This window comes from Emys orbicularis, chromosome 3 (assembly GCF_028017835.1).
Source record: "Emys orbicularis isolate rEmyOrb1 chromosome 3, rEmyOrb1.hap1, whole genome shotgun sequence".
In the NCBI taxonomy this organism is placed as follows: Eukaryota; Metazoa; Chordata; order Testudines; family Emydidae; genus Emys; species Emys orbicularis.
Window position 1 is genome coordinate 149,782,247 of NC_088685.1, and position 15,775 is coordinate 149,798,021.

The window sequence follows — 15,775 nt, forward strand, 5'->3', positions numbered from 1 at the left end:
CTCCCAAAGTAACCATCTTCCCCCCCAAAGCCTGTCAAATAAATGGCTTTTGAGCATGCCCAGAAGTTTCCAAGTGTAGGCGATTTTAGATCAAAGCAAGTTCAAGAATCACAGAGCCAACCCCCCTGGTCCAGCTCAGGCAATTGTGCTGACCACTAGTGAAAGACTAATTTATAGGCCTAAAGGTATTTCTCTCTCTCTCTCTCTCTCTCTCTCCCTCTGCGTAAAAAGCTTAGATCTATTAAAACAATTGCTGGGAAGCTCAAGTACTATAATAATGAAACAAAAAACATTGTATTAATGCTTGTGTGATTTTTTTAAAAGTTAATTTAGTACATATTGAAAAGGTTTCAGCTTTGTTCTGAATATTTCTTCCAGTAGGTGATAGTTATTACTGTGCTCCGTTATCCATTGCAGGAAATAAGATGCAGATCTGATTTTAATTTTAGAAAAATTTAAAGTGCAAGAATCTGAAAATAGATGTGGGTGGAATAAATTGTAATGTATAGAAGTTGAAATAGGTAAGAATATGTTTGTAGTTAATTGACCATGTAACTCTCCATTATTAGAGCCCTGCAAATCTGTGGAGATCGCGGACCATGTTTGTGGAGCAAATGCGGATACAAATTCTGTATCTGTGCAAGGCTCTAACCGTTATTATTAATCCTCAGTCTATCTTGATATACATGCTAGTTTGTTTCCACTACTGTATAAATATAGTATCAGTTGGGTTTTTAATACAGAAAATCTTGATTTTTTTTTTTTTAAACATCTTCCCACCGTGGTCTAAATCTAACACCGTGTGTTAGGTGTGGTTCTAATTCAGAATCTTCCTTACTATTAGAAATGATGCTTCTCAGCAGGAATAGTAGCTGTAATTTCACATAAACCAGGATGTGGAAAAAGAATCCCATCACATTTGCTTCAAGTATAGTAACAAAAGCTGAAAGAAATTGCACTCAAGTTTAGAAAATCGAGAAAAATTAGAGTAGAGTCTTAGACCATTTTATTAGAAACATTTTTTTTTATTATGTAGGTCAGCACCACAGACAACTACATGGAAATCTTGAGCAGATTTATTTCTTAAATGTCAGTTAAGAATTTGATTTGATTAGACCAGATTTAGCAATGAAATTAGAAGAACAGTGTGATATAAGCCTCCCAGATTTTTATGCCTAGACCCAAAGGGTATTGGTTCAGAATTACTGGGGTGGAATGAAGTGGGGAGTGTTGTAAGGTATTAGAACCAGTGACAAACCTTGTTAATGGAGAAATAATTAAGAAAAATGAGGGTCATTTGTTTGTAGATAAAGGTCCAGAAATTAAAGAAGGAATGGAATGTACAGTAACCATGTAATTACTGAGGGGGAAATGATTTTCCTTTTTACTGGCTTGACGACAATACAAGTATAGAAACTGAATCTAAAAGGGAAAATACTACTGCTAGAAATGTATTTGTAAATGAGATACTGGAGGAGCAAGCTGTAAATGCTCTTCCCAACAGGCCCTCCAACAAAAACAGAATCTCCAACATTCCAAAAAACAAAATCGATAATTGATAAATTTACAAGGGAGGGGAGTGTGTGTGAAGCTAAATTTTGGTGACTGTGTGTGATTGCTGCACCTCTGATGTCTGGAATGCGCATTTAACAGACTTGTCAGTTGGAAGCAGCTGCTCTGGAGTCTGAACCCAAGAGCAAAGGGGGCTGGATGTAACTTGTGAATAAGGACTCACATGCTGGGCTAACTCAATTTATTTCATTGTTTTATTTTTTCCTTGTCTTTCCAATCCAATGACAGTTATGAAATCAAAATACATACTTACTTCAGAGGATCCCAAATTGATCTGTTGAGCAGTTTGTGTTGCTTCATGGAGAGCTGGATGGTCACTGGCTCTATTCATTGTTTTCACTTTCTTTTACAGTTATCTAGTGTAACGATGCTGCCTCTGGCAGGACACAACTGAGAGTATCAATTCAGGACAAACTGCATAGAGCAGGGCAGTTACAGCCCAAGGCTGGGTTTCCTTTATTATTAAGGCACACCAAACCAGCCAAACAGGGGGTACGTCTTCACTACCCGCCGTATCGGCAGGTAGCAATCGATTTATCCGGGATCGATATATCGCGTCTTGTTAAGACGCGATATATCGATCCCCGAACGTGCTCACCGTCGACTCCAGAACTCCACCAGAGCGAGCGGCGGTAGCGCAGTCGACGGGGGAGCCGCGGCCGTCGCTCCCTCGCCGTCTGGACCCCAGGTAATTAGATCCAAGATACTTCGACTTCAGCGTAGCTGAAGTTGCATATCTTGGATCGATTCCCCCCCCCCTCCCCCCAGTGTAGACCAGCCCAGAGAGGACTTTGGTCTCACCCCACTGGCTAACCATAAGTCATACAAGCAATTCCCTTAGACACACCAGTTTCCCAGTGTCACCACCAGTGCCACTCGTTACGGGGACGAATGGTTATGAAAAACAATACCCCAGTAAAAGAAAAAAGGTTCTCCCGATCCCAAAGGACCAAACCCCAGACCCAGGTCAATATACAAGTCATATTACCCACAAATCACGCTGTTGCCAATCCTTTAGAATCTAAAATCTAAAGGTTTATTCATAAAAGAAAGAAATATAGATGAGAGCTAGAATTGGTTAAATGGAATCAATTACATACAGTAATGGCAAAGTTCTTGGTTCAGGCTTGTAGCAGTGATAGAATAAACTGCAGGCTCAAATCAAGTCTCTTGAGTACATCCACAGCTTGGATGGGTCATTCAGTCCTTTGTTCAGAGCTTCAGTGTAGCAAGGTTCCTCCGGAGGTAAGAAGCAGGATTGAAGACAAAATGGAGGGGTTTCCAGGGCCTTTTATATTCTTTCTCTTCTGGGCAGAAACCTCTTTGTTCTCCAGTGCAAAATCACAGCAACAAGATGGAATTTGTAGCCACCTGGGCAAGTCACATGTCCATGCATGACTCAGTTTGCAGGCAGCAGCCATTGCTCACATGCTAGTTTGAACTTTCCCAGGAAGACTTCTCATGTGGATTGGCAAATCCCAAGGTCCATTGTCAGTTAAGTGTTTCCTGATTGGGCACTTAATCTGCAAATTCCTTTCTCAAGAAGCTGACCAAAAGCTTCACTAATGCTATTTAGAATCAAAAACATTGAGATACAAGTACATAGATGTTAGGGGGTTATTCCTTCACCCTCTCACTTCCTTGGTCCTTCTCGCATGAACAGAGAGCAACAATACCCGAAGTCCAAAGGCGCAAACAATTCGATGTTTATTGGGGTGAACTTCCAGCAAGCATGATTCCAGTTTCCTTCCTCAGTGGCCCCCTTCCCAGCTCTGACACCACAGAGCCATCCCTGTTCCCATTCCCTGTTCCCATTCCCCCCTTAGCAAAACATGATTCCAATTTCCCCACCCCCATTCCCTGTTCCCATTCCCCCCTTACTTCCTGACTGACTGCAGACTATATAGTAAAACTTGAGTTCTGCTTAGCTATACCTTAACCAATCATTTTACTGAAATTTAACTAACCAATCTTAACATACTGTAACATGGTTATTTAACCAATTATATTCCATCACCTTAATTAGTTTACATCCAGCAAAATTAATTATACAGCAGATAGAAACAATTACGGAACCAGACAGAGACCATGCAAATAAACATACAAAACAATACAGAAGTGAGGATTTCACAACTACATCTATACCGACATAAGGGTTTTTCAGCTGTGTCTATTGATAAGTGAGTTCTTACCAGACAGAAAACTATCAAACTAAATTTCCTTTTACATGTTCTAGGCTCTTTCCTTTCTCTGGAGGTGATAGGGATATCAGGACAGAATTGTATTCCTAACAGCCCAATAGCACCTTATTTCCATGTGACTAGTTTGGAATGTGAGGATGTGACCGTTCACTTCTCAGCTTATGGCTGCCTCTGCTGCTTAGCCAAAGGCCTTACTTAGCCTAAGAACAGAGCCTCATACTGTCACAGTACGGGAAGGCCCTTTCACAGACCGTGATTTTGATTCTTTCTTTTATATCTCTATAACTAGCTTAGTGATAAGAATACACCTAAACTCTTAAAGTATAGGCCTTTACAGACAGGCCTGAATATCTATATCCTAACAATACCCAGGATTCATAACTTCAACTACAAAATTGATACACGCATGCAGATAGCATAATTATAACCAGCAGATCATAACCTTTCCATAGACACATTACTGGCCCTCCTTTGTACAAGATTTGGTGCAACTATATGGTTGCATCAGGGATCTATACGGTCCCAGTTCATGTCAATAACATCACATCTAGTCCAGGGGTTCTCAATCTTCATTGCACCATGGCCCCCTTCTGACAACAAAAATTACTACACGACCCTAGAAGAGGGAACCGAAGCCTGAGCTGGCCTGAGCCCCACCGCCCCAGGCGGGGGGCGAGGGGCAAAGCCTGAGCCCCAACACCCCGGGTGGGAGCAAAGCCGAAGCCCAAGCTCAGGAAGCTCAGACTTCAGCTTTGGCCCCGAGCAAGTCTAACGCCAGCCCTGGTGACCCCATTAAAACAGGGTTGCAACCCACTTTGAGGTCCTGACCCACAGTTTAAGAACTGCTGATCTAATCCTTTAATTGCATAGCATTAGAACTACCTGAATGCTGTAAATGTCAGTATTGTATTAGTGATAAGGCTCAGGGATATGTCATATTTTCCTACAGAGGCTGTGAGTAAGATGGCTCACCGTGCCTAAAATGGTACTTAAAATTTTTAAATGTTACAGGAAAGCATAAAGAATGGAAATGTTTGTGGACATTATACACATTTTAATGTAATGCTTGCCCGCTTTCCCAGATGCAGAGTTGTACAACCATTTCAGTTGCCTAGAAATAGAAGTGTGCAATAAATGATTCTACAGTAGGACTCTCCACCTCATCCTGAATCCATTTTTCCTGTGTGTGTGTGTGTGTGTGTGTGTGTGTGTGTGTGTGTACACATATATTATACAGATAAAAAACTCACATTCAAGAACGTTTGCAACAGGAACTCGGGGCTTGTCTTCAGTGTGGTGCTAAATGGGCGCCGCTGCAATTGCTGTAGTGGCGTCGATTTAGTGGGTCTAGTGAAGACGCGATAAGTCAATGGGAGAGCACTCTCCCGTCAACTTCAGTACTCCACCTCAACGACAGGCGGAAGCTAAGTTGACAGAGTTTCTCCTGTCGACGTAGCGCAATGTAGACAGCGTGCTAAGTCAATGTAAGTTATGTCAACTTAAGTAACGTAACTCACGTAACTTGTGTAACTTAAATCAACTTACAACATTAGTGTAGACAAGGCCTCAAAACCGTCAACATTGACACCTCTAGCTGGGAAGATGCAGCTAACAGTCTATGCTGGGGGGCTGCTCTGCAACAGGGAGCCAGAGGCAGAGGAAAGGTGGTTGAGAGAGGGGGAAAATGAAGAAAGCAAAGAGGAAAGCACAGCAGGCCTCAGGTGCTAATAGTGTGCTGGCTTCATCTTATGGCCCTGTGCATTACACCTGTATTAACTATGGCAAGCACTTTCACTCAAGAATTGGACTCTTCAGTCACTCATGATGCTGTAGCATGACACAGTAATTGAATTGTTTTGGTGCTTACACAACCATTTTTCAAGCTGGAAGGGTGCCATTACATTACCATATATTGTGTGTTTGCTGGGTCAGGCTCAGCCATTGAAAGAGTGTTTTCTGCCAAGTAGTTTCTCAACAAAAGTTAACTAGATATCACTCAGGTTTTCATGTTAGTTAGGGCAGTCATGTTTGGGAAAGAATGAAATGTTATAAAGAGGAAAAATAGTAAGAATCTGACTATTCTGAAACAGTTTAATCAAAAGCAGAACTAGAGAGACTGAACTTGTTTTTCCTGTTCTGCCCCCACTGAGACCCCCCAAGTCAAATTAACAAAAGATGTGTTATAATTTGTAATTGATTGAGAAGAGTAAAAATGCAGACCCAAAAGAGCTTTTTTTTTTTTTTTTTTGGTCAAATATATTTCCACCATCTTCTGACACTTGTCACCACAAGAAGGAACTGTTATTGTTAAAGCTTAGGTTAATTGAATGTCTGTGGTTTAGAAGCTTGTACTCAGATTGACTAGTTAGATAAAAGAGCAGATGTAAATGTTTTCTCCACTTCGTGGGCTCTTCAGGGAAAAAAAGTAATATTATTGGTAACATGAAGCAGCCATCCAGTTTCAGAGCATGTGGTAGGTCAAAATTGAAATACCTGGAAGATGGAGCATTTCATTCAGCATATGCGCCTCCGTGCGCTTCCCACAGCGAGTCTGCCCAGGCGGGGTCCTGGGGAAGCCAGAGGTCCTGCATGCACCCCCACTTCGCAGTCAGACATGACTCTCAGCCAGCCAGTAAAACAGAGGTTTATTAGATGACAGGAACACGTTCTAAAACAGGGCTTGTCGGTCCAGCGACTGGGACCCCTCCACCGGGACCATTCTAGGGCCCAGCGAGCCCGACGCCCCCGTCTGCCCTCACTCCTAGTCCCCAGCCAACTCCAAACTGAAACCCCCTCCAGCCCCTCCTCCTCTGGGCTTTGTCTCTTTCCCGGGCCAGGAGGTCACCTGATCTCTTTGTTCACCTTTAGCTATTTCCTTGCAGCCCACCTCATAAATGTCCTTGTCCTCCGTTTTCTCTCAGGCTACATCTACACTACAGGGGGGGGTCGATTTAAGATACGCAAATTCAGCTACGCGAATAGCGTAGCTGAATTCGACGTATCAGATCCGACTTACCCTGTTGTGAGGACGGCGGCAAAATCGACTGCCGCGGCTCCCAGTCGACGGCGCTTACTCCCACCTCCCCTGGTGGAGTAAGCGCGTCGATTCGGGGATCGATTGTCGCGTCTTGACGAGACGCGATAAGTCGATCCCCAAGAGATCGATTTCTACCCGCCGATTCAGGCGGGTAGTGTAGACCAGGCCTCAGTCCTGCTGATACTTCCTCTGGTAGTGCTTAACAGTCCTTTCGTATCACTGATACTCTATCAGCATTGACAACAGAGGAGGCAGAAATGTTGCAGTGAAATATGCCGCAGCACTTCTGCCTGCCTATTGTGCCCAGAAAGACACTATACTGGTTGTTTGAAGGTAAGTTCTATTATTAATTAGAATCATTTATTAGAAACGTGTGTGTAAAATATGCAAGTATTTATATTAAGCCACTAATGTTAGTTTTTTGTTCACATTGTTTTAAGAAAAACATTAAACTACTGAACTGTACATTTTCTACACAAATTGTTCGAGTGCATAACAGTATTTACCTCTCAAATCTGTGGAAGATATATTTTTACACATGCATAAAAACAGCAGAACCTTAAAACTTGAAACTTGCATGTTGCTACTCTTCATGTGGAATAGTTACTGTCAGGTTTTTTGGTGTTTTGGGGAACAAATAACTCCCATAAAAATAACATTTATAAGTGACTTTAAATATGGATAAAGCTCACTCCCATTAATATGAAATTTCTGTTAAGTTTGTCATTGTATGGTTGCTGGTGGAATTATCAGTTGGGGTTTCAACACTCTGCGAAGGCATGAGTAGGTCATAAGACTGAAAATATAAATTCATCCATCGTAAATACTTTCAATTTCTTGTGACTTTTTATAAAGGTTTCTTTCCAGACTGTTTTGAAGCATTGAGACCTAACTAAAAATGATTTTTTGGTGGCAAGTTTGGGGATTGGTTTGGCCAATTTTAAGTTATCAGAGTATGAAAAAATAACTTAAACGCAAAAACAGTTAAAATAACTAATGCACAGCTGCAGTTTAAAATGAATTTAAAGGAAAAAATGGACTAGCAGCTGAGCCCGGCACAGGGTAGGAGCCACCAGCTGGGTCTTCCCCAGTTCTGCCTTCTGCCCCACAGTGATTTACCTCTCTGCCGGAAGCCCTGGGCACCCAAAACATAGTGCTGGGGAGGGTCGCATGACCGCTCTTGTGGCTTCCCTTTGCTTTTTCTGCAAGGGACATAAATTCTGCGCATGTGTAGTGGCACAGAATTCCCCCAGGAGTATGGAATAGAAACTGGCCCACTGTACCCAGATTCCCTATTAGCTGTCCAGTTTGATGTTAGTCAGCAAGGCAAATTGTCAAGAGGGACTTCAACATCTGGGTATGTTGCAAAACCTTTCTGTTTACACAGGCTTTTTCCGAAGGCAGTGATTAAGTGGGGAGGATTTTTTTGGAGTGGGATGGGGTGGGGCAGGTTGAGAGTGTGAGAGAGTTGCTCATTTAGTTTTGTTGACTTTTTAAGTTTTATTGATTTATAGTTGTATGGTTGATTTTCAGCTATGGAGTAAGGGTAGTATTCTCCCTCCCTATACGCTAGCCACATTTTAAATTTTCAAGCATCATTTAGAAACATATAGTTCAATACTCTCCCAGTGATCTATTATCCACAGATCATTGGCATACTCAACCATAACAGCTCCCTGTTCTTAAAACATACTTGGGAGCTCTTAAATCTATGAATTATAAGAGCTGCTGTGGTCTGTTGCATTTTTTCATATCTAGGGAGTTTTTAATCTTCAGATATTTTCATGTGTAGTAATTTGGAACTGCAGACAGAGTACAGTCATTACTTTCTGTTGGATGGGGGTGGGGAGTCCTTTTTTATTTTTTTATTTTAAATAGCCATATTCTAATGCAGCATTTTATTTACATTCAGTTATTTCCAAGCATCCAGCATAGAAGATGGAGTTAGTTGGGCATTTTCTGATGAATCCTTTTGCTTCCAGAAAATGCCGTTGCTTCAAAATTAAAGCTTTCTGCAGGAATCCATGTCAATTTCAATGAAATTACATTTTAAAGATAAATAAAACGAAGCATTTTGCTATAGTTGAAAAGGAATGTGAGACGTTGGACCCCATAATGATTTATAGAAATATGCTTATGAGTGTAAATGACATAACTGGAATATGTTTTATGCTAGATATGCCATGTAACATATCTTTGCAAAGGTTATGTTCTACTGAATGTATTCATCCTATTTGTATGCATGTATCATTTTTATATCTGAAGTTATGAGTGTTGGCTCTGCCTGTATTTAAAGTGTTTGCTGTAGGAAGCACATCAGGCAGATTTGGTCAACATAGTGTGAAGGGGTTATTCAGGTAATTGGGAGTACTTAGCTGACAATAGACCCTGGGAGACGCCAATCTACATCTGAGCTTTCCTGGGAACGTTGAAACCAACATGTAGACAATGGCGTCGGCCTATAAAGAACTGAGTCATGCATGGACATGTGACTTGCCCATATGACTCCAAAACTCCATCTTGTAACTGTGATTCTGCACAGGAGAACACAAGGGGTTTTCACCCACAAGAGAGAGACCATATAAGCCCCTGGAAACCCTTCCCATTTGGTCTTCAGCTGGCCTCTCCACCCCAAAGCGATGCCTGAAAGAAACTGGAACAAAGGACAGTAACTACAGGGTTGTGAGTGATTGCTGGACCTTCGTTCTGTCTGTTATTACTTGGAACCACCTAAATCCTACTTTTTATATTTAATAAAATCACTTTTTACGTATTAATTAACCCAGAGGAAGTATTAATACGGGGGGGGGGGAGGGGGGACAGCTGTGCATATCTCTCTATCAGTGTTATAGAAGGCGAACAATTTGAGTTTACCCTGTATAAGCTTTATACAGAGCAAAACTGATTTATTTGGGGTTGGATCCCATTGGGAACTGGATATCTGAGTGTTGGAGACAGGAGCACTTCTTAAGCTGTTTTCAGTTAAGGCTGCAGCTTTTGGGGGACGTGGTTCAGATCTGGGTCTGTTTGTAGCAGGCTAGCGTGTCTGACACAACCAGGCAAGGTACTGAAGTCCCAAGCTGCCAGGGAAAACAGGCTTAGAGATAGTCTCAGCACATCAGGTGGCAGTCCCAAGGGGGTTTCTGTGACCCAGCCTGTCACAGAATTTTTTGAATTTTTGTTTCAAAATTACTTAATATAAAATAAATTTTGAAATTATATTATACACTATAATATATAAATATATAATATATATAATATATAAAACAAAAACTCTAAATCTGAACAAAACATTTAGATTTTAATGAAATGGAGCACTTGACCCAAAACTAGTCTTTTCCAGAACATTATGAAATTTTTTGTTTGTTTTGTTTCAATTATAAATAAATAATAAAACCAAACCTGAAAAATCACAGAATTTCCCACCAAACAGAAATTCCGATTCCTGTACAGCTCTTGTAAAATAAATAACACACACCTAATGAACGGGACAGTTTTACTGTTACCTTCTGCTTTACTGGAATGTGTATAGAAAAATGTAGCCTACACTTCTAAGTAATGTCAGAATACAGTTTGCAACTATAGACCGTGGTCAATTAACTTCTTTATCTAAATCATCTTGTTTTGCACAGCGCATTAAAAATGGTTTGAATCCCTCCTTGTACTATATAGAACTATGCATAAGAATGCGACATTACTAGTCTGTTTCTTTGTGGTTTGATGGAAGATACTGTAAATACACCTCAGCCAGGCGCCTGAGGTAAATTCTGATTAATCTCTGAGACCCGGGCTCCATAGAAATAATTTCATGGGAGAGAATTTAAACAAAGGCCAAGATTTAAAAAAATAAGTGTTTAAAGCTAGGCTTGTAATCCACAGTCAGGCTCCTAAATCACTGGCTTGATTTTCAAAAGTGCAAAGCACCCAACAGCATCCACTGAAGTCACCATAGGTGCTGGAACTAGGAGTGCTGAGGGTGCTGCTGCACCCCCTGGCTTGAAGTGGTTTCCATTATATATAGGGTTTACAGTTTGGTTCAATGGCTCTCAGCACCCCCCTATAAAAATTGTTTCAGCACTGCTGGAAGTCACTGATATTTCCAAGTTGCTCAGTAATTTTAAAATCATATCACTGAGATTGCTAACATTAGGCACCTATTTTTGAAATTCTTGAGCTAGGTTAGTAAATTAGTAACTAGAGTTTTCAAAATGTATTGCCTCCACAGATCACAACCCAACTTCTCCACTTCTTTGGAGTATTTGCATTTTCTGCCCTAGTGGACAAGAATTGAGGGAGAAAGGACCAGACATGTCTCTAACTTGTCTCTGTGCTGAACTGTGCGTACATAGTGGCAAGAGGAGCCCTTTTAGGGTTCTGCTTTCAGTGGTTGAGTTCAGTATGAGATTTGATGGTCAGACTAATTATGTGAAAGCAAGTAACCTATCTCTGGCCTTACATGCACTTCCATTTTAAATATGTGGATTTATTGGTACATCCATCTGAAGGAGATTCTTTCTTAAAAATTCCTAATCTACTTTCTAGTTGTAAATAATTCACACTTTTTTTTTCTTATCCTGCTAGCTCTGTTGAATTTCTATATGTTGACTTGAGACAGGTTTACTGTGCAAAACTAACTTACGGAGATGGATGGGAGGCAAGAACATACATTTCTCTCTCATAAATTCACACTTGTCCTGAAGGAAAAACTTGAATTGAGTTGTCTTCCCAATTAGAGCAGTGTATTCTATGTTAGAGGTGTGGTTATGAAAGTCTGACTTGGAGAACAGTGGGCTTTACTTTGGTGTGTTTTTTCCCTACAAACTTCAGACTTTAGGTAATTCAGTGTTCTCTCTCTCAGAAAAAGCTGACTAGGCACTGAAATATATAAGCTGATATCACCTTAACTCCTGTCATCTTACCTTTTGTCAAATATTCTTACATAGCAGCATTTACTCAACATATGCATAATGGGTGCATAAAAAACATAATTTTTATTGTTTGGGTTTTTTAAATTGCTAAATTGTTTGGGTGGGAATTAGAAATTTGATTCTTTCTTGTTCTTGCTTTATGCAATGTAAGGCCTTGGCTACACTCGGGACTTCACAGCGCTGCCGCTGTATGTACTCCACCTCTCCAAGGGGAATAGCTTGCAGCGCTGCGAGCGAGCGTGCAGCGCTGCAGGCTCTGATTACACTGGCGCTTTACAGCACTGTACTTGCTGCGCTGGGGGGGGGGGGGTGTTTTCACACCCCTGAGCGCAGCAAGTTGCAGCGCTGTACAGCGTCAGTGTAGCCAAGGCCTAAGGTTCTGTTGTATTTGATAAGGTTTGTATGCTCTTGGAAGTTTGATTTTATGTATGTTTTAGTATATAATGGAGGGTTTAAATTTGATTAATTGTCTTGTATGTAAGTGTAGCCCATCTCCTTGATAAAAATGTCTATTTTTATCTCATTATAGCATCTGATAAGCAGGGCAGGATTAAGCTTTTGACTGCCTGGCTCCAAACATATTTGTCGGCCCCCATGCAGGCAATGGAGCATGGCATGGGGAAGTCAGTCTCCAGAGCGAGGGGCCAGCCAGGGGCAATGGGGCATGGCATGGCAGGGCCCTCCCTGCTCCGCCTAGCCCAGGGAGAGGGCACTATTTACAAACCAGCAGTTGCCAGACGCACAGTGGCCCGCCTGGCCCTGTGGTGCCAGCATGCCCCTTCCCCTCGGGGGCAGGCCCATGCCATGCCATACAGCCCCCACACCCAACACAAACACCCCAAATCCCTATGGCCAGAGCCCCCCCTGCCCCCAGACCCATTATGCCCAGTGCCCCTCCAGACTCCCTCCACAAATGCACAGCACCCTGCACAACACCACCTCTTCCCAGTGCCCCTCTGCCCACAGCCCCACCACAACTGCCCAGAACCCCCCACAGAACCCCCACTCCCTAGTGCCCCAACACACACATCTTCCCCATCCCGTCACAGCCCAGCACACACACACCCCCAAGTCCCCCAGAAACCCACTCCCCCACGCCCTGTCTCCCGCCTGCACTCACCAGCCCTGCTGGGAAGCGACTGTTTGCCAGGCTGAGCTGGCAGTGCAGCCAGGGCTGGTCCAGGGGCTGGGAATCACTCTGGTCCCTCGGGAGTGGCGCGATCAGCCAGGCCAGGGCCTGCCCCGGCCACGCTCCCTCAGGACCCACTTGCCTGGAGGGGCCCAGCCAAGCCCCCCACGTTGTCCCAGCTGTCCCCAAACTGACCGAGACTGGCCAGGCTTCTGCACCAGTCCCAGGTGACTCACCTCTGGGGAGACAGGCAGGGCCCCACAGGTAGTGGGAAGCAAAGACTGCCCGGAGCTGGAGGTGCACTGGGGTCTGGCAAGGGGGCAGATAGGAGCCAGCGGGTGGGGCCAGAGGGCAGAGAGGAGCCTCAGCCGGGCTGGCAGGGTCTCGGGGGCACGGCAAGCGGAGCAGGCTGGGGCCCCTTCTGAGCATAGGCCAGGCTCCATGGTGCCACTGGCGCCATTGTAAACCCGGTACTGCTGATAAATTACACTTGAATACCTAATACTGTTATAGCTGCTGTCTTATAGCTTATATCAAGGGCACCTACAGTCTCAGGCACCTTTTTATACTTAAATAAATCTAAATAATAAATGAATATGCTTTGTACTTGTAGGCACTTGCAGATCAGTTTGAAGACAAGAAAACATTGGTATCTGAACGACTGAAGATTTTCTACAGTTGTCAGGTGCCTCCACACTGGGCCATAGAGGTACAAGATAATAATATGACATTTACTCTAGATACCATCAAATTATATTTGATATTGCATGCTATCTTGTGAAGTACCATGTCCTAGAAGCTGCAGTAGAAACCCACTGTCTGCTGCATGTTACCATATATAAATTGGAAAACTTGCTGAAAAAATTGGATTAACCTAACAATATAGGAATATGTAGATTTTTTTTTTTTTTAAAGAAATCAAATTCTAGAAATTGTGCAGCTTTTTTATATACGTTTCTATCATACACAGAATTGACTGCTTGCTTAGAGATGTTTGCTTGCAAAACAGCTTTTCTGTATGGTCTCTTCCTTTTTTGCTTTAATGGAAAACGGAATAATAATTCTTCAAAAGAAAAAGGAGCAAATAGAGTTAGGGTGTTCTACGGTTACCAAAATACCATAAATGAAAAGGGATGGTTGCCATTCTTAGGGGTCTGCTTCCTGTCTCTCCACCTACCCATTAGTGAGGTAGACCAGGTCTTATAGGAGGTGGGTCATGGCCAGAGTACTCTGGGTCAGTGGGTGAGATAACCCTGTTTGTTTCCATTTTCCACATAAGCCTGAAGTCCTCGTATACCTCAATAAGGTTCTGCCTCCTAGATGTTGGCCTTTCACTTTGGTCCAGACCCACTCCCCTTCTCCACTATGTGATGGATTTTCTTAAGAATTCCCTCTTTTCCCCTGTGGAATCTGATACCTCATCCCACAAGAGGACTGCCAAAGCTGAAGCACTCTTATTTTCTAGTTGTGCACCTTCTTTTTTTTGTAGGATGAAGAGGGCATTTTTTTCCAGCACATTTTAATTTTAAGCAGAAGGTCATGCTATTTGAAAGATTTCAGACTGTGCTTAGTCTTATCTGGTATTATTATATTTAACCCTAAACTTGAAAACTATTAAAATAAGGTCCAAGGCTTTGAAGCCAAAAGATTTCCCTAAATCATGCATTTTATTTATATTTAAATGTTTCCGTTTTATGAGAGTTTTTCCTCTTATGCATACTATCTTAACCAATCATCATTTCTTCCAGTGTTCCCCAAATTATTCCACATATAATCTTTCAACAAACACTTCAAATGAACACAATCAAACCTAATTTTCATTTCCAGTTGTCAGAGTAAATGTGGCACTTTTCAGTCCAAACCAATTTTCTAAGTCAATGTTAGAAATGCTAAAATAGAGGTGTATTATGGAAAGTGTGGCAGTCTTAACTATAGTCATTATCTCTCTCTAAATTTTACCAAATTTGACCCAGAGAGTAAATTAAATTTTAAAATTTCCTGTATGTGGAATTAAATATTTTCCCTAAATAATTAGTATCCAGATAAAAATAAATATTTTGTAACATATTTAAATTATATTATAGTATACATTTATGCAGAATTACTATTGCTGTAATAAGATGGTGTTATCACTACCATATGTGTATGAATATTTGTCAAATTGCAGAGGCTATAGATCCCAATTCTGTAGTGAGATGCTCACAGGTGGATGCTTGCACCTGCATAGAGCTCCACTAAATTAATTTGGGCTGTGAACAAGCTTAGGGGGTTTGCCTCCATTATCTCGTTGCAGGATTGGGGCCTTACTTAGTAAATTCCTATATGTTTCCACAAATAAAATTGTATATTTTATGTATGGTAAGCAAGTTTATAATTTCTTTAAAACTGAAGGGGATATTGCTATATTAATCTCTTTGAAGTTTTTTTTTTTTTGTTTGTTTGTTTTTTTTAAAGTCTAGAAAACACAGCTTAATACAGGGGTGGGCAAACTTTTTTGCCCGAGGGCCACATCTGGGTATGGAAATTGTATGGCGGGCCATGAATGCTCACGAGATTGGGGTGCGGGAGGGGATGAGGCCTCCGGCTGGGGATGTGGGCTCTGGGATGGGGCTGGGCATGAAGGGTTGAGAATGCAGGAGGGTGATCCGGGCTGGGACCGAGGAGTTCGGCACGCAGGAGGGGGATCAGGGCTGGGGCAGGGGGTTGGGGCGTAGGGGAATCCAGGAGTGCAGGCTCTAGGCGGTGCTTACCTCAAGCAGCTCTCGGAAGCAGCGGCATGTTCCCCCTCTGGCTCCTACACGGAAGCGCAGCCAGGTGGCTCTGCACGCTGCCCCATCCACAGGCATCGTGGTTCCTGGCCAATGGGAGCTGTGGGGGCGGCCCTTGGGGCAGGAGCAGCATGCGGAGC

At 42.4% G+C, this 15,775-nt stretch overlaps 1 protein-coding gene across 1 annotated transcript in view; it reads left to right on the plus strand.

Moving 5' to 3' along the window:
• Positions 1-15,775, plus strand: part of TTC27 (tetratricopeptide repeat domain 27) — a 170,756-nt gene that overhangs the window by 101,201 nt on the left and 53,780 nt on the right. Inside the window, exon 11 of the mRNA XM_065401810.1 lies at positions 13,481-13,576. Within this exon, the coding sequence (XP_065257882.1) occupies positions 13,481-13,576 (96 nt within the window). The remainder of the gene's footprint in view (positions 1-13,480; positions 13,577-15,775) is intronic.